Consider the following 27,906-nt stretch of genomic DNA (forward strand, 5'->3'; position numbering starts at 1 on the left):
ATCAACCACGGGACATCTGTGTGTGTGTGTGTGTGTGTGTGTGTGTGTGTGTGTGTGTGTGTGTGTGTGTGTGTGTGTGTGTGTGTGTGTGTGTGTGTGTGTGTGTGTGTGTGTGTGTGTGTGTGTGTGTGTGTGTGTGTGTGTGTATTGAATTGTTATGAAATAGTAAACTCTGACAATGGGAGTTGATTTATTGCAAATCTAAACTCGCTTCTGAATTAACAGGTTATGGTGTCTGTTTATGGTGTCCAGAATTCAAAGTGTGGCTGAATCAGTAATCCATTACACGGACGGAGAGAAGAGTGCAGTTTAATGCCAGCCAGAGTCTTGAACTTTGACAATATGCTTCTATATTATAGGTTTCTCCTTAAAAGGCCTGATGCTCGGGAGCCACAGGAGGCAGACTTCAAATGAGAGAATGCTGTCCAGAGGCGTGATTGGCTGGTGTGCATCTCTTTTCCAGCCTGAAATGTGCTTTATGTACTTCTTATAAAGCAGCTTGTTCAGATCATCCAACTCTTCATTTACAGCAGTGATGTGGTCATTCGCAATGTTTTACAAGTACAAAATTAATCTGGGAAAAAAAAAAGACATGTTTCCTTAATGAACACATCTGCAGTTTTAGACGTGATATTTTATTCTGCTTTTAAGCTCGTGTTCTTAAGAATCAAGCAAACGTAAAGCTATAATATAGTATGAGCCTTTTAAGAGGAAAAACTGAAGTACATTTGACACTACATCCCCACAAATGCATTTGCCTTCCAGAGATTCAACCTGGAATTAAAATGCACATTTCAAAAAACTCACAAACGAATAACTGATTTAATAATAAGATGTGAGAGCCAACAGAAATGTACTGTTAACAGTATGGTTTTATGTTAATATACTTAACGTCTTTCAGGGTTTTTTTACTCATTTTAGTCACGGTTAAAGCATTGACGTTCTTTAAAACACCTCTACTGCAGCCCTGCAACAAAAATGATGTGACTATATCATTACCTTTTAACATATTCTCACACAGGATTGTTACAATAGATTGCATTATAATAAAATCACTGAGTACTGTTTTTGTGCTCTTCAGGGGAGGAGAGTTAACAAGAAAACCAAAAAGAATTTATCACAAAGTTTGCAGCTGCTTTAAGTCTTTGAAAATGAAACTGTCAATAGTTTAGTTTACAAATGCAAAAAAGTACATACAATAAAACCAAGCAAGTCCAATTTTCACTGAAATAGAAAATTTATTGAATGACAAGGTTATTATTGAAGGTCTAAATTACAATAGAAACAATGATATTTTTCCTGAAATGGAAGAATTGTGTAATTCCTGTCAGTATTAGATCCATGTCAGGTGAAATAAAATGACTGATGCTTTATGATATGTTTGACAAATGAATAAAAACTGTGTAAAAGCAGGGTTTTTTGGAATCATTTTGTCTCAGGTGTGATATGAAGGCTTAACTCCAATATTTTACCGGTTAAAGGAGGAGAAGGAAAATAAAATAAAAGTAAAAAATTGTTATAATTAATTATACACATGGTGTATTTTATACATATAGGGAAGCTTAGTTGCTTTCTCGTGAGACATACAGTTGCTGCATAATAAGGATTTTCTGAACAAATAAAGTGATACAATTAATATACAGGGGTTATGAAGAGACACATAAGAATGTCGTATTGTTCTGTAATGCGTTTTTTTTACGTGGACTGCAGTGGTGAACATACAGTAGAGTCAATCAATACTCAATTTTGTTATACAGGTTGTATAAAGGTAAAGCTGGCAGGTTGCTCCCCGGGTAATACAGGGGCGTCGGAAAGGCGATAGACCGGGGAACTGGAACACGCAGTAAGGAGTTATCTCTGAAAACCAGCGGCATCCCCACTAGTGTCTGTGCGGAAGCGTGGGCCATGTTGGCCGCCTCCAGTTCAGCAGAGAGCTGTCGTTTCCATTTGTTCCTCCTGTTCTGAAACCACGTCTTGACCTGAGTCTCCGTCAGCTGCAAGCTGGAGGCTAAGCAGGCCCGCTCCGAGCTGCTCAGGTACCGCTTCATGTCGAAGGTGGACTCCAGCTGGTACACCTGACTCCGGGAGAAAACCGTACGCGTCTTCTTCTTGGCCGAGTTGCCCTGCTTGTCCGCCCCATCTGACTGTCTCTCCTCCGACAGAGGTGACATTTGATGGCACGGTCTCTCCTGCTCCTCTTTATAATCCTGCAGCAGAGGCTGGGACAGGTGCGGCCGCCGTGCCAGCGCGGCATTTCCAGAGAGAAGTCCTTTAGCTGGACCTAAACGCAGCAGGAGGAGAAGGAGGTGAGGTGGTGCGTATCGAGGATTTCAGCAGGATTTCGAAACAGGCGGCAGATTAAAAAAAAAAAAAAAAAAAAAAAAGATTTAATTTATTTTAGACATACTCAGTTTGAGAGTTCGTCAAGTGTGAACTCTGACTTACTTAATCGACTGCAGTGACTTTTTAAATAAACAATTCAGTATGAGTAGCCTTTGCTCGGTGTACAGTAAGCTATTAATTAAATCCTGCTCTATTTAACGCTCAATTGACGACGTGTAGTGCAGCCATTTTGGAAACATGTTTCATCAATTAGCAGGCTCAATTAAATTTGAAATGAGAGGAAAGACAGAGGGCTAATTATTCGACCCTCCACTCTTCTGCTGCTGCTGCTGCGATGATAGTCTGCATATAACAAATAAATGGAAGTGGATAGGCTGCATGACAGTGCTACAGTCACAAACACCAGCTAATGAAGCGTGAACTGAAGGGCAAACAAAAACAATAAACAAGGCCTGGTTATTCTTCTTTTTAAAAAGGGAACCATCTATGTGGTACGATATCTAATATAAAAAAAAATGTCACTCAGCAAAAATAATTCAATATTAGCAATTGATGTTGTTATAATACTACTACTACTACTACTAATAATAATAATAATAATAATAATAATAATAATAATAATAATTCCTCACCTAAACAGGAAAAGTTATGGGCTTGGTGCTGGCTGCACGGCTCGCTGTGACCCGTGTCGGAGCAGAAGCAGTCAGCTGAGTCCTCCCCGCCGCTGCACTCCTCCTCGGAGGACACCGACAGCGAGCGCCGCCGCGCCGGTGGCGGCGGCCCCTTGGAGAGCTCCTTGGTCCCGGAGCGCGGCTCATCGGACGGCGTGCCTAAAATGGACTGGATGGTAAAGCTGGAAATCGGGCCCGACGAGCACTTGCTCCCGCTGTCTTCTGCGCTACTCATTCTCGCTTCATAACAGTATTGAAGTATTGACTGAATCGGTCTGTCCCCTTGTATTCCGTTATTGCTTTCTACACGTGCGTAAAAATTACGAAAGCGCCTTTTGTCCGCTTTTTTTTTTTCCCCCAAGCCGGTTTAATTGAGGAGTTTTCACATTGAAGGAGTTGGAGGTGTTTTTTCTAGAGCTCGGGGAACATGAGTGTATTCCTGGTCCTCCTCCTCACGCTCTGGATCAGAGGCAGCAAGGTTGCGTTGCTTCATTTGCATGTAGGTAAGCTCCTCCTGGGCCAATCGCAGCCTCCAACAGAAGCCCGGAAATTTCAAACTCCTGTCAAGCTTCTGAGACGAGATGAGGAGAGCGAGAGAGCCGAAGAAGAGCAGGAGGCTACATTTCTGCATTCACACTAATGTGACTATAGCCTGTTGGCAGTGACTCGGAAGTCAGCTGCAAACTTGACTTCTTTTAAATTGTATTTTTGTGGAACACAATTCTTACAACAAATGCTCTAGGTTGTTTAAAGTATTTTAGATCATACGTAAAAAGAGTGTAAAAGAGTACCCTGCACCATTACGGGCTAATCGTTTAAAGTTGACTAAATAAAAACTTTTTTTTTTTTTTTTAATTTTATGAATGTACGTCGTATCTTCAGAAAATATTTAAAGATAGATATTATTTTTTTTGTATCTGTATGCTGCTATAAATACTCTTTAGAATATTGTATGTGGCTCGATTATTGTGAAATTTCAAAAAGCGTTGTTGGATATGGAAATACGTAATATAAATATATTCTCTGGTCCAACCTGTACTACCAAGAAAAGGCTCAGTCAGCGGTGGATGACCTTACAAGAACTGTCATGTCGGCTTTTTCCAAAATTATCCCATGCATGCTAAATTGGACGACGTGACGGCAACACGAGCAGTTTTGGAACTAAAACAAAGGCCTAACTAATTTTTCCTGAAAATAATAAACTCATTCCGCGTCCATTATCTACGATTAAGAATTAATTTGATCATTACTGAGCTAATCTGCCTCGTGATGACCGCGCGTGGAGTGGAGGCCGGCTAATTGATTGACTAATTGATTGGAGTGGTGGGGGCTGAGTGTGTGTGCGCGCGTGTGTGTGTGTGTGTGTGTGTGTGTGAGAGAGAGAGAGAGAGAGAGAGAGAGAGAGAGAGAGAGAGAGAGAGAGAGAGAGAGAGAGGACTGGGGCGCTTCCCACCACTGCCCTCCTCCCACCTTCACCACCCATGTTCTATCTGTGTGTGTGCCTCTCTCTGGTTGTGTCTGGCTGTGGGACAGCTGCGGGGCTTGAGCTGGAGGTTCGGGCACATTATCCCGCTTTTACTGCTTTGTAAGGAAGCCCCAGACACATTACAAATGGTCAGCTTTAATCATCATGTCAGCGCCCTTCCCGGTAGCAACACAACCGGCGTTCGGTATTAAAAACAGGTTGGAAAAAGGAGGAGAAGGCGACACCTAGACGTCATGCTGATGAAGGTGATGATGATGATGATGATGCGGACAGCAGATCCTGTCGTCGTCATCTTCATCATCATAACAGTCAGACAGATGCATCTGGATCCACACGTAAATATCCTCAACTGGCAGCGGGGCCAGCAGCTGCTAAACGATCTTACTAAAACGCTTACGCAGGGGAGGCTTTACGGAAGGGGGGGGGGGGGGGCAAATATATGAGGGCAGTCAGAGCGGATGCTGGATTTATAGTGGTTACACATAAGGCGTGAAATCTGCAATGACAGTTAAATGGGTTTATTTTATATGCCGTTCTTTTCAAACAAAGACCTTTGTCAGCGGGGCCGCCTTCATCACTTTCAGACGACTTTTGCAAAGTGAGATTAGTTCATCACGGAGATAGTGGACATAACAGGCTGCTATTGTGCTGCAGAGAATAAATTACACGTGCCGTTTTTATGTCAGAGTTGGCGTTTATAGGCCAGTCGTACAGGCCGTGCAGTGCAGTTCCTTCTATTAGTATGGAAATGTTCACCCCCTCGCCCATGTTTCCACGTTTCAAGGCCTGGCGAGGCCCAAACAGCAGCAAAGTTCGTGCTCTATCACGATGATAGGTGGTGTATGGCCGCCCTACCGCAATAACAGAACAAGATCTTTAGCAGGAGAGAAAGGTCTGAGAAAGACAGATGAAGTTATGAGGCGCTTTGATCTGGGAATCAAGCTTCGATAAATATTAAACAAAGACCCTTTACACGTGTGTATTATGATATATGGCGTGTCCAAGTCTAGAATAAGGAAATTACCAGAGAAAATGATATCAATAAATTTTCTAAGTATAAACGTTGATTATGTTTCGATTTTCATTCAAGAAAGCAGGGCCTGCTCTTTTTTCAGGAGGCGTTTGTGTGCGGCCGTGCGCGCACGTGTGTGTGTGTGTGTGTGTGTGTGTGTGTGTGTGTGTGTGTGTGTGTGTGTGTGTGTGTGTGTGTGTGTGTGTGTGGAGGGAGGGAAGGAGGGAGGAAGAGAGAGAGAGAGAGAGAGAGAGAGAGAGAGTTGTAAACGCAAGCAGAGCACCGAGCCCTGGAGGTGTACAATTTATGTAATCTGAGTGTGGAAATGAACTGGGTAATTTATTGGAAAACACAAAGTCAGGAAGATTGGATCAGTACAGCCTATCCAAGGGCTCCTATCCATCAAGTTCCAATTAACAACCTAACCATTGAGTTTTAATGGCTTTCCAATCTACTGCCCTGATAGACTCATCAATTCCTCGGGGAGAAATTAAGAAAATCGACCGCCCCTCGGCGTTTCAGTGTCATTCTTCACAGCAACTATATGTCAAATTAAAAACACAATTAAAATTTAAACTGTTCCAATCAGACGGTGCCCCGCAACCTATGTTTCACTTAATAGAACTTTGATGAAAATCTGATGCTCGCATTCAATCAGGAAAGCAAATGGGATGGGTTTAAAACAAGATTTCCTCTTCAAGAAGTGTCAAAAGAGTTGTTCAAACACGAGAGTTTTGACGCGTCACTGAGGACACGAGGAGCTGGCATCACTTTTGTCTGGCCTGTGATTATTGAAATGTACTAGTAGTTTGTGTCTATAACGGGACGGCATAGTTGAGGCACGAGATCAAAATGTGCCGTTGAGATGATTTGCTTGAACTTCTCTATACAATCACATTTGGTCTATTTTGCCAGAGGGAGACATACGAGGATGTTTGTCATTCGATACGAATTGTCAAAGGGGTGTACATTTAACATCTAATATATAGCATAGTTTTAAGACTTTAAAAACATGACGTAATTTCTGACTTGGAACCCGCCAACTTCCCAAAAGAGCTCAGAGAACTTTATTTATGCCATTTTCTTCAGTTTTCTGCCATAACTGTGCAGCCTGTAAGTCACACCATAACAAACTTTAGTCCAACACACAGGTGAGCAGATCATGCAGATGCCAGCGGCTGCAGAGAAGAGGCTAGCATTATGCAAGGTGGACGGGCCACTTGTGTGTTTCCAAACTGGCTGTAAAACCTGTGATAGGGCTTAAAATTACCCATTCGGCTCTCCATTTTAATGTAATACACTGAGCGTAGTCCTCGGTCACGTCCGTTTGTCCCCGTTCCTGCAAATGTACTTTATCTGATTTTGGCCCTGCTGCCTTTTCTCCTTTACATAAAGATGTCGCACAAATGGAAATTATCGAGTGGTAGGCAAATTATTTCAAATTATGCGCGCATACCAAGGTCATAAGCAGAGCCGAAGCGGCGTGTGAACGTTGCTCTTACTTGACGCAATATGCTGCAGACGTTTACAAATCGATATGTGCCAGAGGAATAATGCCATACCAATCTATTAATTTGCAGTAATGGGGCCGTGTTGAGTGTGCATGGTAGGTACACGTCAATACTTGGGTGATCTGACGATATTTGAATGAACCCTTTGTCTCTTGATGAGGTCATCATTTAGAGTTTATAGCTGACTGATTCATTTCCAATAAATGTATTAGCCTGCAGATGAAACCAGAAAATGGCCTGAGAGGCAAAAGTTGTTCTGACTTAGAAATGAACGAGCCTCAAAGTTGGATTTTAGTCATAATGTCATAATTCACTTTTGAATTTCAACAAATTTCTTTCCAATATTTGGTCAATGCATATGTAAGAGAGTGATCTTTTATTGGATTTTTTTTTTTTTTTTTTTTTTATGGAGCACAGTGCTGTCTCCTACAACTGTCCTCAAACTATAAAGGTATCAGTAGTTTGGCAGCCTGCCTTAAACACTACAAGGAGTGAATCAACTATGTGTTGAGAGCGAGTGTTTTAATTAAGCTGAGCATGCAGATGCATAGTTGCAGATTCTCCAACCTGAACACGGTCATCTTACCACAGTCTGCATAGAAGCATCGCTTTCAGATTGAAAAGCAGAAATTGTGTTTTACTTTTGTAGAAATAAAATATTGAATCCAAATTATTATTATGTATCCCTGGTATTAAAACATTATTTAACTTAGTGATAAATAATGACCAATTACTTATCATCGGCATGAACTGAGTTGTGGCCAAAGAGACTGACTGGAGTGTTCCCTCTCCTTTAATAGCCTGCTCCTCTTGTGTCTGCATTGAAAGTTTAGAAAGATACAGTCAGATTAATAAAAAAAAATTAAAAAAATGGATGAAGTTTAAAAAAAATTAATAAATAGTACTGCAGTAGGAGATGAAGTTACTGACAGTCTCGGTATGATGTCCGGTCAAAAATCGGGAGATGAGATTCTGATTATTTCTTTAGTTGTATTAATTTCTATTAATTTTAAGTCTACTATTTTGGATGAAAACGAGCAGCATTATCTCAAACATCTTTAAAAAAAAAAAAAAAGTTGATATCTGCAAATTACTTAATTCACTCCGTAGAAAGTTGCATGTCTTCGTTGAGATAATCGCATAGTGTCCAGTGACACATGTAGGATCGTATGTTTTACAAGGTACCAGTTAATAATTCACGTGTCATTTTAAAATTTCACATCTGTTTTTTAAAGATGAACCAGTAATTTAGGCAACTACACAGCAATGTTTACCTGTGGAGACACTACGAGAAGTCATTTACAGATTAAAAAAAAAAATACATATGTCGTCTTTTTATGTCCTCTATCCTAAAATAATTTGCACAACTGTCCAAACACGCCACATAAATATAAGTGGTATAACAAGTACTCATTGTAAAGAGATACGCCTTTTCATAGAAGTAAATAAAAATAATTTTAAAATATATATATATATATATATTGAAAACGTGCGTAAAGTAGGCTACAAATATAACTGCAAAAAGAAGTGATGGCTTAACAGTCAAGGCAACGACGTGCTGCAACACCTAAAAAAAAAAAAAATCAAGTGGCGTTACTACATTACAAAAAACACCAACACCAACACACGGCCATGAGAGAGAGAGAGAAAAAAAATGTTAAAAGACACCATCTCATACTTAGAGAGTAATTTCCTCTTATGAATACATTACCCATAATTTTGGCAAGATGGTGGCAATTACGCATCTAATTGACCGAGCCACTTTTTATGTAAAATAACGTTTTAAAGTACATAACACCAAGATGATTATAGAAACCCACCTGCCCAAGCTCAAAGTGCGCGTGTATGTGTGTTTGTGCATGTGCGCGCGCAACGAAGACTGGTTTAGAGGATTCAATTAATTTTAGCGTAATCTATATTTTTTTTTAAATAAATTTTTTTTGTAATTATATATAATTATAAAAAAATATTTAAATTAAAATGGCTTAATATAACCTCCTATTATATCCGAGATTTACTAATCCATTCCAGAAAATAAGTCATACAAAATGTCCTAAAATGTAAGGAATATTCTCCATTTATTTCACAACATGTTCAGCAATACAATATCAAAACGTTTTTACTGTACAAAGGAGAAGCCGCATGAGGAATCCCCGCGCCTCATTAAATATATACATTTACAGATTTTGTACCCCAGTGTATTCGATATTTTTGCCGCTCCTGTTCAAAAACACAAAGTAGCTCAGGAGACACTGGACCTCACACTTGTGCTTGAAAGACGTGTCCATGTAGAGGGAACAAGAGTAAGAATTTCTAAAAACTAAACATAAAGCTACATGGGTATTTTACAGCTCAGTGTCTTGATTGTCCCTCGTCAAGCGCTTCAAAAAGCAAAGAAATAATAATAATTACAACAAACCCTCGTCAGTATTCCAACATGAAGAGAAGAAAACATGTTTCCTGTTTAGTGGATTCATTCATTCACAGCACACCGTCAGTGTATTGCACATCATCGTGTTATTAATTCTGGAAATGTAAATAAAAATTAAATGAGTGTGCTCGATGATAAGCAGGCCGTGCCTCGAGTCCGGCAATTTTTGTAAACAATGTAAATTTTTTTGTACATCACAAAGAGTTGGCCTGTCCAGCAACAGTCATGGTGTAAAAACTATTAAAGAAAATAAAAGCCACTCATGAGGCAGTGTAAAGCAGGTGGACTCCTGAGATGATGATCACGTATAATAATAATAATAATAATAATAATAATAATAATGAAATCAAAATTGTCGGTTCACGTGTAAACGACACCCTTATGAAAAATGACGCAATATGTTTGCCAAAATAGGTCCGTGTAGGCCTGACAGTGACAGTCTCCTCTTGTTTTTTTTTTGTTTTTTTTTGTCTTTGTTTCTTCATTTTCTCAGTTGTATAAAAATAGTATGTATTTTTTTTTCTTTTTTTTTCTTTTTACTTGTTTAATGAGTTGATAGGAATTAGACACCTGCCACAAGCTACTTTCAAACCGGTCTGAGCAGCGGCACAGATGTGACGATGGGATGGGAGTAGTAAACGCCGGGATGCGGGAAAGTGAGCAGCGGCTGGCTCACGGGCACGTTGGCACCAGCGCCTCCGCTCTCGGAGGCCGAGTTCTCGTGGTAGAGGATGGGCACACGGACTATCCTCTGCGCCGCGGCATGGCTCAGGTTGGCAGCTTCCAGCTCCGCTGCCAGCTGCCTTTTCCACTTGTTCCTCCGGTTCTGAAACCAGATCTTCACTTGAGTCTCCGTCAGGTGGAGGGACGCGGCCAGGCCGGCCCGCTCCGAGCTGCTCAGGTACCGCTTCATGTCGAAAGTGGACTCCAGCTGGAACACTTGGCTCCGGGAGAAAACTGTGCGCGTCTTCTTCTTGCGGCACGTCTTCTTGTCCTCGTCCCTCTTCTTCCACTCCTCCAGCTCGTCTTTTTTGGCTTCTTCCGTGTCGCTTTCCTCCAGGATGATTTCGTCACTGCTTTTGTTGTTGTTGTGCTCATCCTCCTCGTCGTCGTCTTTTGCGTCTGACGGCTCGGATTTGAGTACCAGATCCGGGGAGTCTCTGTCCGTGCCCGAGGTTGGAGGAGAGTCCCTGGCTCCTGGTTTCTCGGGTACTGAAAATGTGGACACATGCAGGAGACGTGGTCACAAACACTGGGACATGCTGTGGGCATTTATTACAGCCTGTTGATACTGGGAAGTCACGGGGCTTTGGAAAAACTAAAATGGTCATATATAGTGCTGGGAAAACTACCCTGCGTCGTAAACATGAACCATTTTAGAGGACTGATAACACGGTCTTAAACCATATCATAACTGTTATTTTTACCCGACTAAACACAACACCTTTTTAAAGAGGAACACATAAAATAAATACAAATGTATAGGCCTGTTTTATACATTACTTTCCCTGAAACAAACCAGGATTTTAGAATCGCTCCCCTAACTAAATAAACGCCAGCAAAAATTCCATTTCACTTTACATTAAGGTATGATGGTGTCATTCATATCAGCGAGTTGGAAATCCCACGTGAATAAATCACCCAGGCAGGTAAAAGGGGCTGTCAGTGACCAAGCCTCAGGGGTAAATGTGCCCGCTGAGCGCCAATAGACAAATCAAAAGCACGCTGCGCATCGCCACCCTCATCCAATGATTTGATGATGTCTACTTCATTTTAGGCACAGTGTGTTACTTTATTGATCTATTATCCCACGTCGTGGCATAACAAAATAGGCCTTCATAGAGGACGAGGTGTTAAATCATTATACGATCTGCAGAGAGATAATGCATGTAATCCTCCTGTCACGAATACGCACAAAAGTCCCTTTTATCTGGTACATCTCTGAGAAGGAAGTTCAATGATTGGTTGCTGACAAGATGTATCACAAAACACATGGCTTGTTCCTGAAAGGTCCTGTGATCGTTATGTTTTTTTTTGTTGTTGTTTTTACGGAGTTCGCCCTATCTATTTTAATGACTGGAATTAAAAGGCAAAAGGTGTCACAGTTGCTCGTTAAAGTCTTACCTTCGGTTCTGTGGAGATGGGCGGCTGAGCTGAGGGCGTAGGGGTACCACCACGCCGAGGTGCGCTCCAAGTAGTGAGCCGGTAGACTGAACCTCTGTGCGGGCAGGTCAAAGCGTGGAAAGTTGAAGTCCCCGACCTGGGAAAGGGAAAATCCTCCCTCTAAGGCCGCCTTGGCAGCAGCCAGTACGGGCTTGGGCTTGGACGGTTTGTTATCACAGTTCAGCAGGTTCTTAATGAAGAAAGGAGAGTCCTTGGCCGAAGCGCACGTCTCTTGCGTTGTCTCTGGCATCGCTGTGGTTGTGGTTGTGGACCACGGAAGTAGGAATTTTTTTTTTTTTTTTTTTTTCCTTTTTTTAAAAGGACCAAAAAAAAAAAAAAAAAAAAAAAAAAAAAAGCTAGGCTGACTTACAGACTGTCGATATCCTGGCTACGAGGAGTTCCTGTTTTACTCTTCTCGGAAACTCGATTTCACACCCGGAGTGCGCGTCAAAACACACGACCGTCTAGGTTAGAAAAATAATGAAATAAAGCGTTCAAGAGGAACAAAACTGGTGCAAACATGGAGATGTCTCATCCCGGACTCTTTCGTCAAAACGCAAACTGTGTCCACCGTGTCAGTCAGTCTGGCGTCTGATGCTAATGATGAAATAAAAATGTCATCCAAGTTAAATGCGGAAAGTATAGGCGATTGGGCATGTACAATGGCAAATGGGATTAAGGGAGAGACGGTGAGGGGAGAGGGAGAGAGGGACAGAGAGAGAGAGAGAGAGGGAGAGAGAGAGGGAGAGGGAGCGAGCGAGCGAGCGAGAGAGAGAGAGAGAGCATCCTCCCCTCTCTGTGCACTCTGGCTGCAGGCTGTGTGCGCTCGTCTGTTATTGGTCTCATATAGTCCAATTAGCAGCAAATGAACACAGGGCTGTTACCGCCAAAAAGGTAGGTATGGGCAGTCAGAACAAGCGCCTCATCACACAACTAACATTACAGACGGGCAAAAAAAAATCGACTACATGAGGTCACATAATCCACAGTTGTTGTTTTTTGTTGTTGTTGTTTTTTTTTAAGAATACATTTTGAATTAATTAACGTCAGGTGGATTTATTTTTAAATTCTCGGGGCATTATAGGCTTAGTACATTTTAGGAGTTGTTAGGCTATATTCAACTTCTAAAATGGTGAGTAAAAATCAACGTGTTTTAAAGAAATAATATGCTGATAAAAAAAAATAGCTTGTAGACCTATGCAGGAGGTTATTCGAGGCTTAAATGTGACGCTTTTATTTATATTTCTTATTTATAAACGGATTTAGTTGACAGATTATCTCGTGACAAATCCTGTGACGGATGAGTGTGAGTTCGACAACCGTTGCCGACAGCACATTATACTTCCACTGCCATGCAAACTTCTAAAATAACAATAATACAAACTTAAACTGAGCAAGTCTCTGAATCACGTGATGCTTTTAGTAATCTATTCGTTTTTAACCAACGCAATGTCGGCCTTCTTCTGCAGAATCGTTGATATTTGCATCCTGATTTGACAAATCAAATATCACCAACGGTGTGGTCTTTGGTCCCCATGCCAGCACTCGGATCATTAAATAGTCCCTAATTTTTGCTTCTCAGACTCAGACAGTATGAAAAAAGGCCTGGGATCAGGCTGCAGCTACTCGACGTGTCACCAATGGGCGATTAGATTCATATTTCTAATTCATTGATTTTCAGCGAGGGCCACTTCCACAATGTCTGCGCGCTGTAAAGTAATTTTTATCCACTCTAATCGATTTCGTTAATTCATCCCTCAGATTGCACTCTTTGTAAATGTGCTATGTATATTCACTCATTGATATTAATTGACTTGTTAAAAAGCAGTCCATTGGTTGGAGGCCGGTGTAGGAGAAGAACGGGGAGACAGCGACCTCTGTGGGCCACGAGGGGGAAATGCACGTGTGTGGCCTATGAGACGGCGTGTTTGTGCATGAATTAATCACGTCGTGGGGACAACACTGTCATTAAACTGGAATGTAATGCGGAATTTGGTGACCAAAAACTGGTCCTTTCAAGGCTAACCCTTAACATTTTGGATGAAAATTATGTCTTTAGTTAAAGTTAGCCATTGAAGCTTCTGGTTACATTTATAAATCTACAGGGAATGAATGCAAGTCCATACATTATCTTCCAAAGTGACAATAAAACAGACAGTAACAAGCCTGTCTCCTATGAACAGCATTCACCTTATAACAGTTTCATTATGTGTGACCTAACTGAGATGTACTAATTCCAGTTATGAATCATCATCATCATCTGTTCCCTGAAGACATTCATTAGCCATGCAATATGCAGTCATAAGGAGGCATGTGAGTGACAAGGTAAAGGTTGGACTGAGTACCACGGTCCCCCCCCCCATCAGCAGAAGAGTCGCTACATGTGCTGCCATGTCCGTGTAATTAACACGTGTTCATCATTTAGTGAGCTGCTCAAGTGGAGATATCCAGTTACTGTGATGTAATTACAGCATTTCCTTACCTGGCCATAATTGCAGGTATTTGAAGGCACTCTCAGGCTGAGGTGCAAATTGTGTATACTTCTTTTACAATTATTCAAATATGATGGATGGATTGTTTACAATGGATTAGAATTAAAGGAACAAAAGCTTTATGGCATGAATAAATACAGCTTTTGGAAACTAGTTGCAATCATTTACAAGGTTCACAACACTGCTGAACACGGAGAAGACACAACAAATAATGATTTTTGTAAGTCAGCAATAGATAAAAGATTTTAAAAAGTATTCACTTACAATAGTTTGACTTCCTGAACTAATTTTCCGAAAGTCAAGTCGTTCACATCCTGAAGTTTAGCGTTTTTCACAGTTGACAACTTACTATTATTTCACAGTTTATTCAACCTACCTACCTAACCCCATGTAAATAGGGCTGAATATTTGTCAGTAAAGCAGAACACAGACTTCTACCAAACTGACATCCCATCATCTTAATGTACCGAACAAAAGGCAGGTGATCAGGTGGAAGATGTAGAGGAAGCTCATGAAGGAGCAAAGCATATTATACAGTATGTGACAAACAATGTAACTGAGTTCGATCAGTGTGCACATATGATTACACTGTAGTCTATATTAATATCTTAATCCCTGGATAACATTCACTCTTGTATCATAATTTTTTGTCCACAGAAATTGCTGCACGGCCCGGTAATATTTCCAGCACAAATACTGCTTCACTATAACGGCAGCCCAACATGCTTAGCAGGGGATATAAAAAACAGAACAGATGCTAACTTTGAAAAGAAAGTGTAAAAACAAAGATCCTGTAGTCTGTGCTTCAAAAAATACAGTTCATATTATGCATTGATTAGAAACGCGCAGTACACTTTGCCCAGAGGCGATACAGGCCTTCTGAATGCTCCATAAGTCTATTTTTGTTGCTCCTCGGGTAGGTTACTATGACTTTTATATTATTTATTTCAAAGCGCCCAGATATTGATTATTTCACAAGGAAAAATGACAAATGGCAGGAGGGAATGACACGGTCAGCAGGTTCTATTAGAGAAATGATAGTGTTGCTCGTGGTTTGTTAAAAGGTCCAGTTTAGATACTTTATAGGTTTACATCCATCATCGTCTAATGACCTATTTGATGAAAAACACGCGCTCTGGTGACAACAGCCCTGTGCAGCCAACTTTGCTTTGTAATTGCTCCCATATTAAATATAGATTTTTGTTTTGATATCTTGTGAGAATTCCTTTCTGTGGGTCAAAATTGTGATAAAAGACATGGATGCGATGGCAAAAGCTCAGAGGGAGAAAACTGGAAAGAGAATGGGAAAAATAGGTGGGTAAGAGAGGTTGACAGTGGAACTGTGAATTTGTTATTTTGGGTTCAGAGCAGTCTTGCTTGAAGTATTCTGATCCTTTACTTGAGTAAAAATAGCAATACTGAAATACAAAAATACACTATAAATAGGACTTGAGTAACAGTACAAATATGCAAGTTTCCAAAATGCACAATGTCCTTAAATTATCAAAAGTATACTGATAGGGTGAGAAAAATGCCACTGTGATTGTTGGAATATATATTGCAATATATGATTGGATTATTGTTGCCAATGCTTTCATGTTTACCATTGCAGTGTGGCGAGTTGAAGCCAATAATAACCACATTTCATTTCAGCCTCTATCACGACAAACTAAACACGGTCAAATAGTACGAAATGACTCGTTCATGTAGACGCTGATGTCAGCTGATGAAACATTATCCATGCATGTAACCTTCATGAAGATATTGTTTTCATTTGGTGTGAGTAAATACAATGGAGTTTGCACAGAATCCTGTTGGACAACCAGATCCTGGTGTCAAACTGTGTCCACGCAGAAAGCAGCATTTATCACTGAAACCTGTCCACCCCGCGTCCTTCTTGCACTCTTAACTGTATACTCCAGTTGGAACGAGCCATTAAACCAATGAAGGCCACGCTGAGATTGCTTAGATTTAAGTATTGCATTTAACTTGTAAAGGAATTGGTGGCCGTCCACTGACCCGGCACGCTTTAATTGGGATTGTGCAGGTATTGATTGTAAGTGGCCAGGCAAATCTTGAATTACAGCCTGATTAGCTTTTACTGGGCCCCTTGCACCAGCCAGTCGAAGGAGCTCAATGTCCTTCAGCTAACACTTGAATCTTGTTACTTTCTGTGTAAACAGGAAACATATTCAAGATGGGGATGACAGCACTGCTGTAACACTCGATAACTGTGTTGACTGTCTTCTAGAAATGATCAAAAAATATGTTTCTCAGCATGTACCTTATGAGGAGATGTGGGCACATAAGATATATTCTCCGTTTTATCTGCCCTGCTCTCATTTTATCTACATTTTATCACCCTTTCTTTTTCTTTATTGTTTCTCAGCAGAGATGATGACCTCTGTAAGGTTTGGATGGAAACAGTCATAGGAGTGATGTAGCCCTTTTTCTCTATTATGAGCAGCCTCATCCGAGCCCCGTAGGCACCCGGCCTCAATGTCCATCCTCGGTACGTCCAAAAAACTCTGCCCTGGATTGTCAGCTTTTACCTAGCCAGCCTGTATGTGTCATTACAACTCGGTAATCTGGAGAAGGTAGCAGAAAAGTTCTCATCAGTGTCAGCCTGAGATATAGATATGGGCCGGATAACAAATGGCCAAATGCACAGGCAGCAGAGCAGACCATCAATAAAGCAATTTCTTGTGTCATAACAGCCACGCTTTTCCTAAAGCCAACCTTTCAAAACTTTTCCCTCTGCAAATCGCTGCAGCCCCCCCATTAGAGTCCTGCCTTGTGAATTTAATGGATTCCGTACAAATAATATTCCACCATAATGGAAAAGGTTGAAGTCACTGAAGACAGATGAAGTCATAAACACGTATAATTGAGAATCAAAGACCGATAAATTTTAAACTGCTATCCATTTTCTCTTTTTAGATGATGATCTATGTCAGCGCAGCAGCAGGAAAATGGAAGAGATTATGGGGAAAATTATAACAATAAATTTTCTAAACATACACCTTGATTATGCTTCGATTTTTTGGAAGGGTAGAGGGCGAGGGAGGGGGTTAGAAAGAAAGCTGGGATTGCTGAAAGCTTGCCGGCTAAATGGCACCATAAAATAGGTTCCCTGCTCTTTTGCCTGCAGAGCGTAGGCATGCCTGGAGGTGTGATCCCCCGCCTCCCCCTCTAAATGGGGGGAAATGAATTGTGTAATTTATTGCAAACGTGCACACAGTGAGATTAGATCAGCATATCCCATCAAAGGAACAACAATCAATCAGCCTCTAGTTAACAGCTTGAAACACATAAACCAGGGCACCTAATGGCTTTCCAATTTAACAGATTGATAGACTTATCCGGTCCTAAGGGATGAATTAAGAAAACCGGGTACTTTCACACAGGCACTGGCACTTTTGACAGGACCTTTTCCCCCCCTCTAGCTTTACTTACCATCTTTACTTCTGAATATAGAGATAAGGTTAACCTGGAAATAAAGAGAAAGTCGGTTTTCCCTCTCTTTTTCCCCCTTTCTGTTTGAGAAAGCACACTGGAGCTGATTTGTTATTCAGATGAGGCGGGAGTGGAAGTGTGTCAGATGTGGAGAATGGGCTCATTTTAATGACCTGATTATCGCAGGTCATTTGGAACTGTGAAATCAAGGGAGCTATTCAAAGCCACTTAACAATATCTAAATGTGACCCGGGTGCACCATTCAACCAAGAATGTAGTTTAAAAAAAAAGGAACTTGTTTGTTTCATATCTTACTAATCACATAATTGACTGATGCAAACTCATCTGTATAAATACTAAAGGATTAGTTTGGTATTTAGGGAAATATGCTTATTCACCATCTTGCTGAGGGTTAATTGAGAAGATTTATGCTACTCGTGTATATGTCTGCAAGTACAGTTAACATGAGTAGCTCAACATGAAGACTGGAAACAGGAGGAAGCAGCTGACCTAGATCTGCCCAAAGATAAAAAGACAGCACCTTTAAAGCTCACAGAATAAAATATGTTTAATCCCTAAAAAGTTATTTAAATTGTAAAAATGCCAATTTGCCATTTTATTGGGGTTTATAATTCAGTACAATCCATTTGTCAGCTACCAGCGGAGATTCCAGGAATTTATTGGTTCCCGACAACAAACCTGTTTTGTACAAATTAAACACAGATAACGTGTTAACTAGGTATGCTGCTTTATCTTGATGCCTTTCAACAGAGCCATAGTAGCAGTTTTCCCATGATTTCAGAAAACCTTGAACAGGCAACAGATTAAACATACAACTGAACTCAAAACTAGTATTCCCGCCGGGCAGTCTTTTTGTCTACGACAACTAGTCAAGTTGCAGTTTACATCCGTCAGTTCAGACTCATAGAATATGTGCAAATATATCCAAACAAATTTGGAATATGGTCACAATCTCCCCTTTGGTTTCTGGGTTGTGGCGTTAAATAATTGCAAGAAATGTGGTTTTGCAGAACGTCGTGATGTTACAGTGAAGTTGACCTTTGGGGTATAAAATATCATCACTTGATCATTTTATCATATTAGACATTTGTGTACAATTTTGTCATAATTAACTTGTGAATTCTTGAGTTATTGCCACAAATGTTTTATGAAGTCCTTTGACCACCATAATCTCAAATTTCTCCTTGAGTCCAAGTAAACTGTGTCAACTTTGAGGAAATTCTCTCAAGGTGTTCCTGAGATAACGAACAGATGAACACACATCCTAAAAAACATGATGCCTCCAAAGTCTGTCGCTGGTGCGGAAGCATAAGAATCAGCAAAGCCCTAGATTTTATGTTGATATCATGGTATGAGACTAGATATTGTTTTAGAATTTGGATATCATAATATTATGAAATTGCACAGGTGCTAAATTTCCCAGTTTTAAAGGCTGCATTACAGTAAACAGATGTAGTTTTGTGAACTTACCAGCAGGTACTAGCTGTTTTTTTCACTTATTCTTCAGTAAATATATTATCACTGATGATTATTCATCAAAAATCTCATTTTATAAAAGAGCCAATATTCTTCCCTCATCCTTTACCAAAATTCATATTGTCTCAGTATGGATATCAAGGTATTTGGCCAAAAATATAATGATGTTTGATTTTGTCCATATTTCCCAGTCGTACCAGATACACTTCAAAGACCCATTCAAATAGGGTTAACTGGCTGTACTGTCCTCTAAAGAGCTTGGCTACAAACCCAGAGCCTTGACCCAGGGAACTTATGTGTAATGTACACTCAGTGTCACCATATTATCTTGTCCACATCCAAAGAGACAGCTGATCTCACTGTGTCACTGCATAATTGAGGAGCTGCTGGTATCAAGGTTGGGCTCCTGACAGAGATGAGAAAGTGTTACCCTAGTCCCCCACAAGCAGACCAGAGGAACTGACTGGAGTGAGACCAGAAACACAGACAGGGTGCATCCACAGGCCAGAGATGGCTGACAATCTCCCCATAGTCTCAGTCCCTCAGACAGCCTTTGGAGCCAGTGGTCCATAACATATACACATATACACTCCAGTGCAATGTGACGGAAGTCCACATTAAAGAGTCACCGGATCTTCTCGTCAGATCTGCAGGGCTGTAGTCAATTTCGTCATGTCTCAGACACTTCAGAGAATGGATTAAGATTCAGTTCATGGGTTGGAAATGAGCCAAAATTGATTCCTGATAGATCAATAAATTGGGGAATGAATAAGAGCCCATTACCAACCAATCAAACCTAATAGCACTTTAACTGCCTCTTTGTTTCTGCTTTTCCATCAGCTTAGTGGAAAATCTGCCACTAGACACGGAGGGGGATGAGCACAAAACACAAAACAGGAACAAGACTATTAACCTAAACACGAATCTCACTCTACAGGTCAAAGATCAAATAATTTGTTTTCCTACTTGACACTAAAAACTCATATCCTGCCTGTAGAGACAACTTTGCTGACCCTCTTGTTTGGTCTGCGAGTATACCAAGCACCACATGATCACAACGAGCACCCAAACACGACTGCAGCCCCCCCACACACACACACACTCACACGGACACACTCTCCTCCTGACAGACAGTAATTGGTGTTTGTTTGCTCTCTTTCCTCCCTCTCTTGTGTCGTGGGATGGTAAAGAGTGTTATTACTGTCAGCTGATTAGTGCAGCTCCTCTGCCTCTTCCAGCAGCTGTCAGGACTGTCTAATCAGAGGAAATTTGAGCAGAGACGAGAAAGGCCTGCCTGCCTGCCCGCGCATACACACACACACACACACACACACACACACACACACACACACACACACACACACACACACACACACACACACACACACACACACACACACACACACACACACACACACACACAAAGTGTGTGACAGAAGGATTCATACTTATGTGCTTCCAATGTATGTATTTCTTACAGAATTATGAATTCAGTCCAAACAAAAATAAAAGTTTACAGCCACCCGTGTGTTTAGATACAACACAAACATTGTTGCAGCAGTTTGAAGAAAGACCTTCCTCGTTACAATAAGACAAAGCCCCCTGATCGCAACCCCATCCAACAACTTTGAGATGAACTATAAAGCCGACTGTGAGCCTGACTTTATCTACCAATATGAGTGGCCACTTTCACTGATGCTCTTTTAAGTGAACAGGGACAAATTCTAGCCTTCCAGGTGCCAAAAACCTGACTGTAACAATGGCCTGTCAATCACACCAGACCAGTACCCCCAAAATACCTGTCTTTAAGGTCTAATATCTAATTAATTATAGAGTTATTTTCAGAAGGAACACCAGAACACTGATCAGAAGGAGGGAATTTAGCAAATGACACCATAATGACTTCTGGAAAAAATGTATTGACTTTTTATTTTGTGAGAGAAATTGATGCTTTTGGTTCCAGCTATTTTGGGGGCCTGTGGTATTACTCTCTGATACTCTGTGGTATTGCACTTTAAGGCGCTTTGCATTAACTTTACTTTTCAGACCTGGAGATTACGTCCATCTATACATACAAGACTATGGTTTGGCATGACATTTTAAGCGTCACATACAGTATTGCATGCATGTAATGTTTAGGGCATTTATCAAAGTCATACAAATTACACTTGCTTTAAAGAGCCACCTTAGTTGTAAAGCTGTTCTTCCCTGGGTGTGAAGAATTAATCATGCTTCTTATCGTGAAGAATAAGAGGAACATTTACAATAACTAATATGCACAGAGCAGGAATAGACTTACCCCACTCGCGTCCCATTGTCCATTCTTCGTCTTTGTCCTTTTAACTCTGTTATTCTGCAAAATATACAGAAAGGATTTTTTTTTCATTTGTTGTCTAAATTCTATAGTATTTAATATCAATCTAATAGGAAATTTTATAATGAGTAAACAGGGAACAAATTCTGGAAATTTGCCTGAAAAAAAAACAAAAAGAAAACTAAATTGGAGCAGGAAAGGTTTTTCTGAGTTACACCAGATGAAACCAAGTAATAATATATAATTTAACTGAATGTGTTACTCACAACTAATAATATTTTGTATACTCAGATGGTATGTGTTTACCTCTGTTTCTGTACTGCAGCCATCTCTAATCTATACTTAGCCAACCTAAGACTCCTCCAGATCTCTCTTAAATGTGAGACAATTTTAAGTTGTTACAATTTTGATAAAATGTTTAGTCTTAAATTAAGACAGGCATAGTAAAGTACTTTTACTTTTATCCCTTCACTCAAGTCCAAAACTTTTTGCAGGTTGATAAATTAGGGCTATAGTGTCTAGTTTTTGCCATGTAAATTAAAATATACATAGAGACGAAAAAAGAAGGCAAAAATACATGTACATAGATTATTTAAATGTAACTTAGAAAATTATATAAAAAAATTCACCAAACATTAAAAAAAATTACAAAATCACGTTATATCAGTTATAAGTTATAATTTATTTTGCTCATTAAGTAAAAATGTGATACATGAGGGACCAGTACCAAACCCTAATGGTTCTCTCAAAATTGCTCTTTTAATACATCAAGCATTCACACCAAACCTTGACAACTCTATCTTCCTCACATCTTAACGCACCCCAAAGTCCTCAGGGCACCAGCAAAATTAACCATTTAATAGCAATAAATAACAGAGTCTGACTGAAGGGGACTTCAACTCCCACTCTCTCTCACAGACACACACAGAGAGGGGGGCGTGGGGGCTCATATGGCTGCTTAACATCAAACACCCCAATCAAATGTTTTATGACCGAGATAGCACACCATGTGTAACACACGCATGGTTTCTTCATTCACGTACAGACCAGCCTTATAGGAAATGACAGAAACTCATACTACAGCCTATACGGTTGGTGCTTTTAAAGTTATGCACACTGTTTCTTAGAGGGAATAACGGACATTTACATCAAACAAAGTCACGACAAGAACAAATCTAAAAGTTTAGATGTTAATATAACAAGGTTACCTACAGGGGTGTAATGTAACTAAGCACATTTACTCAGATACTTGGGTAGTAAGTAAACACTTATTTTAGTTAGATGTAACTCGACACCTTTGGCTACTCGGCTACAGCTGGAGCTGGCTGATCAAAGCTATGGAAAGCTCCACCCCTCAACTTGATGGGATTGGTTCCCCAGATATGTGACATATGAAGTCCAGGCTATTGGAATCAGTGTTTTTGAGAGTCAGCAGTTCAAAAGCGGAAATGTTCAGGCATGACATTAATTGCTTATTTTGCTCATGATTTTTTGACATTTCCATGAATGCCTCTTACTTCTTCCCTTGTTTTCAATTTTTTTTTTTTCTGTTTGACAATGTATACGGTTATTTGGCCATGTTTTACTCAAAATGGGACGTTGATTATTTGTAAAACGCATGAGTGCAAATCAAATCAACATTCCGTAGGGACAGATGAGAGCTGCCTACCTGTGCACACGCAGGAAAAGGGGGCAGTCATTGACCAATTGATTTGATGTGAAGGAGGGGTATTCTTTTTCCCTACAGTGGAAAGACCTTGACCGTAAGGCTAGCAATCACTCCACCTCCTTACTTCCAACTACAACTCCCTCTAATGCCTAACTGTGTCCTCAATCTCCACTCCAACGGACCCAAGTATGGAACTTTTCCGTCAGCACCGTTATGTATTTGGCTTTCTATTTCACTTTAATAGAGGAGAAATTGGCAACATATTCTTTTACAGCCCCCTGGCACCATTAGAAAGCCTGCTGTCATTTGGATTATTTATGAAAAACTATTTCATGCTTACTTACATTTGGTGCTTATTTTCCCCTAGTGTGACCTGCAGCAGATTTAGTTCCATTTTGAAACCCTTAAAGCCAATTCTTTATGTCTGCAGGTCAGCCTTCTCAATTGAGTCAAGATTGAAATACCAGTGTGTAGTGGGAAAGGTATGGCAAGAGGAAACCAATAGTCTTTTATTGTGTAGGGGGGCTATAGTAAAGCGAAAAGGAAGGGGGATACTAAAAGCGATAGAGGGGCACGGGCGAGGGGGAAAAGGGTGATTTTAGGTGGATATAGAACTGGAGACACCTGCAGAAATAAGAGGCGATGCAAATGCAGCAACAAAAGTTGAAAAATGAATGGCGCACAAACATCCAGCTGCTCCTGAGCCGCAAAAGACAACAAAGACCGGAGAAGAACTGAGTCAGCAAATTGGCATAGAAAGCAAAAACAGAAAAGACATAAAAAGAAAGTGGTCTTAAATCCGCAAGACTTTATATTTCATCCAAAAACATGTCAAATACTATTCCTTGCACAGTGTTTTACAAGGAATACAATGATAAACTTTGCTGGGGTGTTTTGCTTTTTTTCCCCCTGTGTTTCTAGAATCTATACTCCTATTACTGTCTGTACAAGAAAATTGGTAATCTTTGTCGTTCAACATATCAAATAAATCAAAATAAACCTCCCACTAAGGAGCTCGACAGGCCAAGACAAAGCAGTCACACTCCCCTCGGAGCATGCATCCATACTCATAATGCTATACTGTATGAGATGGGGCCTTTCACTCCCCATTGAGCACACGCACACAAACACACTTTTGATCTGGGTTTGGCCTGGGCTTTATACAGTGACCTTAATAAATTGCGGCGTGGCCGGGCAGGTTTGTCACTGTCACAGGTAAATGATGTAATTAATGAGGGTGTAGTGGAGTGGATGGGAGCTGGGGTGTTAGCTTTTAAACACCTCTCCAGCTGACTGGGTTTGGGGAGGCCCAGCTGGACACAGCCGACAGATCGATACGGGGTCAGGGGTCAGTCAACCCTCCCATTATGGCCGAGGTGGCTCCCATCATCATCTGGCTAACGACGCCTGCAGGAGGGCGAGCGACGGAGGCCCCTACGGGGAGAGGACGCAGCTTCTGGAGCTTCAAACTGAGACTGGTTGAAGCATAAAACGCCTGTCTGATGTGTACATCTGCATATGATGTGGTATCCGGATTGACTTTGATGTGGCTGGAGACTCTTTGTAATCTGATACCGGGAAATGTGAATCAGCTTGTCAGATCACTGCGGGTGATAATGATAAGGATGTCAGCAGTTCCACACTTTTAACTGGAAGTTTGTATTTTTTTCACATTGAAATGCAGAAGCCCAGGTACTCATTGAAAAGGTACTCATTCAAAGGAATAATACTTCTTGCTCCAAGTGCAGTTTCCTTTATGTTCGGGAAAAAAACAACACATTGTCTTAACATAACAAATTTCTTCACAAGTGCCATAAAAAAAGACACTAGAATTGAGAATGTTTTTGACTTGAATTGATTTGGATCTAAAAATTGGCAAAATAATCACACCCGGTAATGTAAAAATAAATGAACCCATCATAACAACCCAACTGTATCTGCAGTGATGGCTTGTGGCTAATGTCAGTACAGTTACTGACAATAACAAAAAAGGACAAAGAGAACAGCAGGGGGAGCATGGGAAACTGTTCCTGGTTAGACTGGTTTAAATCAATGTGTAAACCTACTGATAGAACTCATTATGTTACACTTTACGTAATGATAATCACTGTCAAATCTACTTGCCTTGAGGTAGATTTCACTTCCCTGAATTAACATGAAGTGCATAAAAACTGTTCCACCCTCTTACCCAGAATTATTTACCATTTGTCCAAGTGTAAACTACAAATAAAAAAAATAAATAAATAAAAACTTAAACTGGCTAACCTTCTCTAACAGATGGTAACTCTACCTATATTGTAAAGTGCTCTTGTGAACTATTATGGTTTTTGTAGATGTAGTGACCCAAAAGAATTAGATTTTGTAATGGAGGTCAGTATATTGCGTAACATGGAAGTGTAACATGAAGCGTCTTCTTTTAATCGATACCTCGGTAAGTAAATGTGTTTTATACCAAATCCTTATAAGCATTGCAGATAGACACCAAAAGGGATTGTTGAGTTTGTTGAGAGGTTTTAATCTGGTTTGCTGCTGAGATTTCTTCAGAATTTATTTTTCATTAAATGTTTGGATTTATATTTTGGCCTAGAAATGAGCTGAACTGAGTTTTCTGAAACAAGCTAATATTATTTGATCTTTTTCAGTTTTGGTAATGTCACTTTTCTAAATGTAATAATTAATGCTCAAAACCCGTTTCATTTCTGAATGGAGTTAAAGTCAGATTCTGAAAGGCATCAAGCAACTCAAAGTTGTACAAAATAATTACAGTTTTTCACCTCTATAAGTAATGCGCAAGTTATTCTTGTCTGTAAAAAGTTTTTGCAGTAAAATAAAATTTAAGAATTGTAGAAGTCTTCCAGGGCTGAAGCCTCATTAATGTAAACCTTCCCTCACATTATGGACTGTGCATTTCAGACCACTCCACTACACAGACTCAATCGCCCCTTCAGCAGACCCATACGAAGATCAAAACTCAACAGATAATTTAAGCGACCCTCACATTTGTTAGAGCTTTGAGTTTCTTCTATCCTATGTGTACCGTGACCAGTTTTGTTCATGATGTTGCTACATTATTAATATTACAGCAGGGGAGCATGGGAAATCGTTCCTGGCCAGATTGCGTTTGATCAATATCCTCAAAGGGCAGAAGCCTCATTAATCTAAAACTTCCCTCACATTAGCACGACTGTCCAATTCAGACCACTCTTTACTCAGACTCAATAGCCACTCAAACAGATCAGATCAAGGAATACTAGAGCCAGTTTTCTTAATGATATTGATGCATTGTGTTTTTTTTTTTTTTATAAGGACCCTAATTTGTTTTGTTTTTTATAAAATATCCCTGTCAACATGTTTTACTTATGTCCAGTAAAAACACTATTGAGTTTATTTAGTACTTTTTGAAAGGTTTCCATGAACGCGATCGGGCGAATAACATTTTATTACCTTTGAAGGTCGTTTGTTCTGTAGTCCAAAATCATGACAAACACAACATTTTCCCAAGATTTTGTGCTTTTTTCATTCATTAAACTGGAACTCTTTGTGTCCTAATTAAGACAAGGTAAGTGAAGTTTATTCATACACTGTAGCACCTTTCAAAAACAAAGCAACTCAAACTGCTACCAGACGTACGGCACTAAGACGCAATAAATCGAAGGAAAAAATGTACATGAAAAGTATTTTAAATTAGAAGAACATAAGTACTGGAATTAAGTGTTACTCATTTAATGAAATCATACATTTTGCATTAATGTCGTAAATTGTAGCTGGTACCGGCAAATTTGAAAGCAAAAAAGAGCAGAGCTGAAATAATTGGTCAATTAATTGATCAGACAAGTGAAGAAAATCAAACAGAAAATATTTTGATAAATCAATCATTTCAGTCATTTTTAAGAGTTACGTAAATGTCCATTTTTAAAAATGTTCATTGATGAAACAATTATCTGAAACCCCAATTAATAAAAAATATATATATATATTGGCAAATTAAAACTAAAGATTATTTTCGCAGTGCTTAAATTTTTTTTTTTTTTTAAAAGAAAGATCTCTGTTTTGCTATGAAAACGATTTGTACTAAATGTAAGCAGTGTGGCAGACATGGAACTCTACATGTTACCCATTGGTGTGCACGGATGTGCCAGTGGATGCACTATATTATCTTCCAACGGACAGGCTAATCCATTACCAGCCTTCTTGCGGCATGAGTGAAATGCTCGTATTAGGGCAACTGTGCGTTCAGAAGCATCATTCAGGACGATGAGCTATAGCCAGAGAGTGACAAGCTAGAAAAATGTCCCCACTTTTCAGGCTGTACAAATGACGTTTGGCCACGATAACTCACAACTGGACACTTCATTTCAAGTTGGGAGCTAGCTGGCCAGTCAAAAGCTATTATACCATCTTCTTTATTTGTGACCCATGGTTTTGGTAGTGGGACCATCAAATAAATACTGCTAAAATGCCACTTCAGTCAAAAATATTGGCCAATTCTTTCTCTGCCGTGACCGGGCCCGGATGGCAACCTGTTTCTGATGGTATAAACCTTTCAGAGTCAGGTGGTCGGGCAGCCGGCCCAACAACACCATGAGTTAGTGTTGGATACATATGCAAGCGAATGAGAGTGACCAATGCTGTTGATCCCTTGCAGCCATTCTCAAAGCATAATGGTCAAATGAATTGATTACCAATATATCACTGGGGAATTGGTTGCTTAGAGGAATAATTACTCACCGATAAAGAAGAAATGGCTATGAATACATTTCAAGGATGACAATCTTTGAGGAGTAATAGTATAATTTGTCACTTGTGACAGTCTATTTGATTGTTCTCGATATTTCAGCCTGCTGGAATATAGGACAGAATC

General features: G+C 40.1%; 2 protein-coding genes across 2 annotated transcripts; both read right to left on the reverse strand.

Moving 5' to 3' along the window:
* Nucleotides 1-1,084: 1,084 nt before the first annotated feature.
* Nucleotides 1,085-3,425, reverse strand: hmx2 (H6 family homeobox 2). Its single transcript, XM_069692591.1, has 2 exons — nt 2,976-3,425; nt 1,085-2,281 (listed from the first exon to the last, which is right to left on the reverse strand). Exons 1-2 carry the CDS (start codon nt 3,247-3,249, stop codon nt 1,734-1,736), a joined length of 822 nt encoding a protein of 273 aa, XP_069548692.1. The 5' UTR covers nt 3,250-3,425; the 3' UTR covers nt 1,085-1,733.
* A 5,677-nt stretch (nt 3,426-9,102) lies between these two features.
* hmx3a (H6 family homeobox 3a) lies at nt 9,103-12,244 on the reverse strand. Its single transcript, XM_069692842.1, has 2 exons — nt 11,579-12,244; nt 9,103-10,666 (listed from the first exon to the last, which is right to left on the reverse strand). Exons 1-2 carry the CDS (start codon nt 11,865-11,867, stop codon nt 10,041-10,043), a joined length of 915 nt encoding a protein of 304 aa, XP_069548943.1. The 5' UTR covers nt 11,868-12,244; the 3' UTR covers nt 9,103-10,040.
* Between the last annotated feature and the right edge of the window lie 15,662 nt (nt 12,245-27,906).

Source organism: Brachyistius frenatus, unplaced genomic scaffold, assembly GCF_029030835.1.
Source record: "Brachyistius frenatus isolate BFR_SWC_R1_liver_20210118 unplaced genomic scaffold, ASM2903083v1 Contig_13, whole genome shotgun sequence".
In the NCBI taxonomy this organism is placed as follows: Eukaryota; Metazoa; Chordata; class Actinopteri; family Embiotocidae; genus Brachyistius; species Brachyistius frenatus.